The sequence below is a fragment of the Terrapene carolina genome, unplaced genomic scaffold (genome assembly GCF_002925995.2).
Source record: "Terrapene carolina triunguis isolate 2854851 unplaced genomic scaffold, T_m_triunguis-2.0 Scaffold231, whole genome shotgun sequence".
NCBI lineage: Eukaryota > Metazoa > Chordata > Testudines > Emydidae > Terrapene > Terrapene triunguis.
In genome coordinates, this window is record NW_020664582.1 from 19,445,700 (window position 1) to 19,446,766 (window position 1,067).

General features: G+C 53.4%; 1 protein-coding gene across 3 annotated transcripts in view; it reads left to right on the forward strand.

The window, feature by feature from the left end:
• SMG6 (SMG6 nonsense mediated mRNA decay factor) overlaps positions 1–1,067 on the forward strand; it is a 150,369-nt gene that overhangs the window by 7,954 nt on the left and 141,348 nt on the right. For all 3 annotated transcript variants that reach the window (XM_024194364.3, XM_024194362.3, XM_024194363.3), the window contains exon 3: positions 341–533. In XM_024194364.3, coding sequence (XP_024050132.2) covers positions 341–533 — 193 coding nt within the window. The remainder of the gene's footprint in view (positions 1–340; positions 534–1,067) is intronic.

Below are 1,067 nucleotides of genomic sequence, written 5' to 3' on the forward strand. Positions count from 1 at the left end.
CTGGGAGATCCCAGCAGTGAGGCTGTGGCAGGAGCACTCTCTCTCTCCGACAGGCCAGAAGGAACAGAGAGAGGCTCCTTTCACACTCGCCCTCCTGCACTGGGAGAAGTGTGTGACTGCAACTGTTCAGATCTCTCTGCAGGAGTGTACTGGTGAGGGGATTTATTTGCTGTCTAATGGAACAGTGAGAGGTTGCTGGCATCTCATTCTTGTGTTGGATGGGGAAGTAGCGGGCAGTTCAGCAAATGTTCCCTGGCAGCTCTGAGTGTGCGCTCGAACTAGCACAGCGGGGCAGAGCTGTTTAGTTGCTGTTGTGTCAGCTGTTGTCTGTGTCTCCTAGAGCAGAGATGCTGCAACTGTATGAACGATGCATCCTCATGGATATTGAGTTCTCCGATAACCAGAATGTGGATCAGCTGCTCTGGAAGAATGCCTTCTATCAGGTGATTGAGAAATTCCGGCAGCTCCTCAAGGATCCGCTAGGGGAGAACGGGCAGGAAATTCGGAACAAACTGCTTCAGCTCCTCGATGAGGTAAGAAGAGAAACGTGGAAGTGCTTTCTAGTTGTTAGAGCAGGGCTGTGGTGAGTCAGCACACTTACATTCTGTTCCAGTTCTGCACGACCTTGGCAGATCACTTCTCTTCTTCAGGGCTTGTCTACGTGAGAAACTTGCACCAGTGTAACTAAGGGTACGTCTACACTGCATGCTCCTTTCAGCGGTGTGTAGTGTACATATGCATATAGCCTCCCTAGCACAGGTATAAGTAGCAATGTAGCCGGTGAGACATAGCTTAGACACGTACAGACATGCCTGAAGAGTCTGGGTACGTACACGAGTACATGCTCTACACCACTCTCTACTTGCCCAGCCGTGCCTCCGTGCCATGTAATGTCTGGCTGCCTCCCCACTGCTAAGGCTTTTCCCTGCTGCAGGAAAAGTCTGGGGGTGGGCAAAGGCTCTGGTGGGGGGAGGCAGCAGCTCCCCACTTCTGAAGCCTGCTGGAGCCTTCCCCTGGCCCTGGGGAAAGGCTCTGCCAGCTACCCCTCGTGGAGCCCTGCCCGGCCA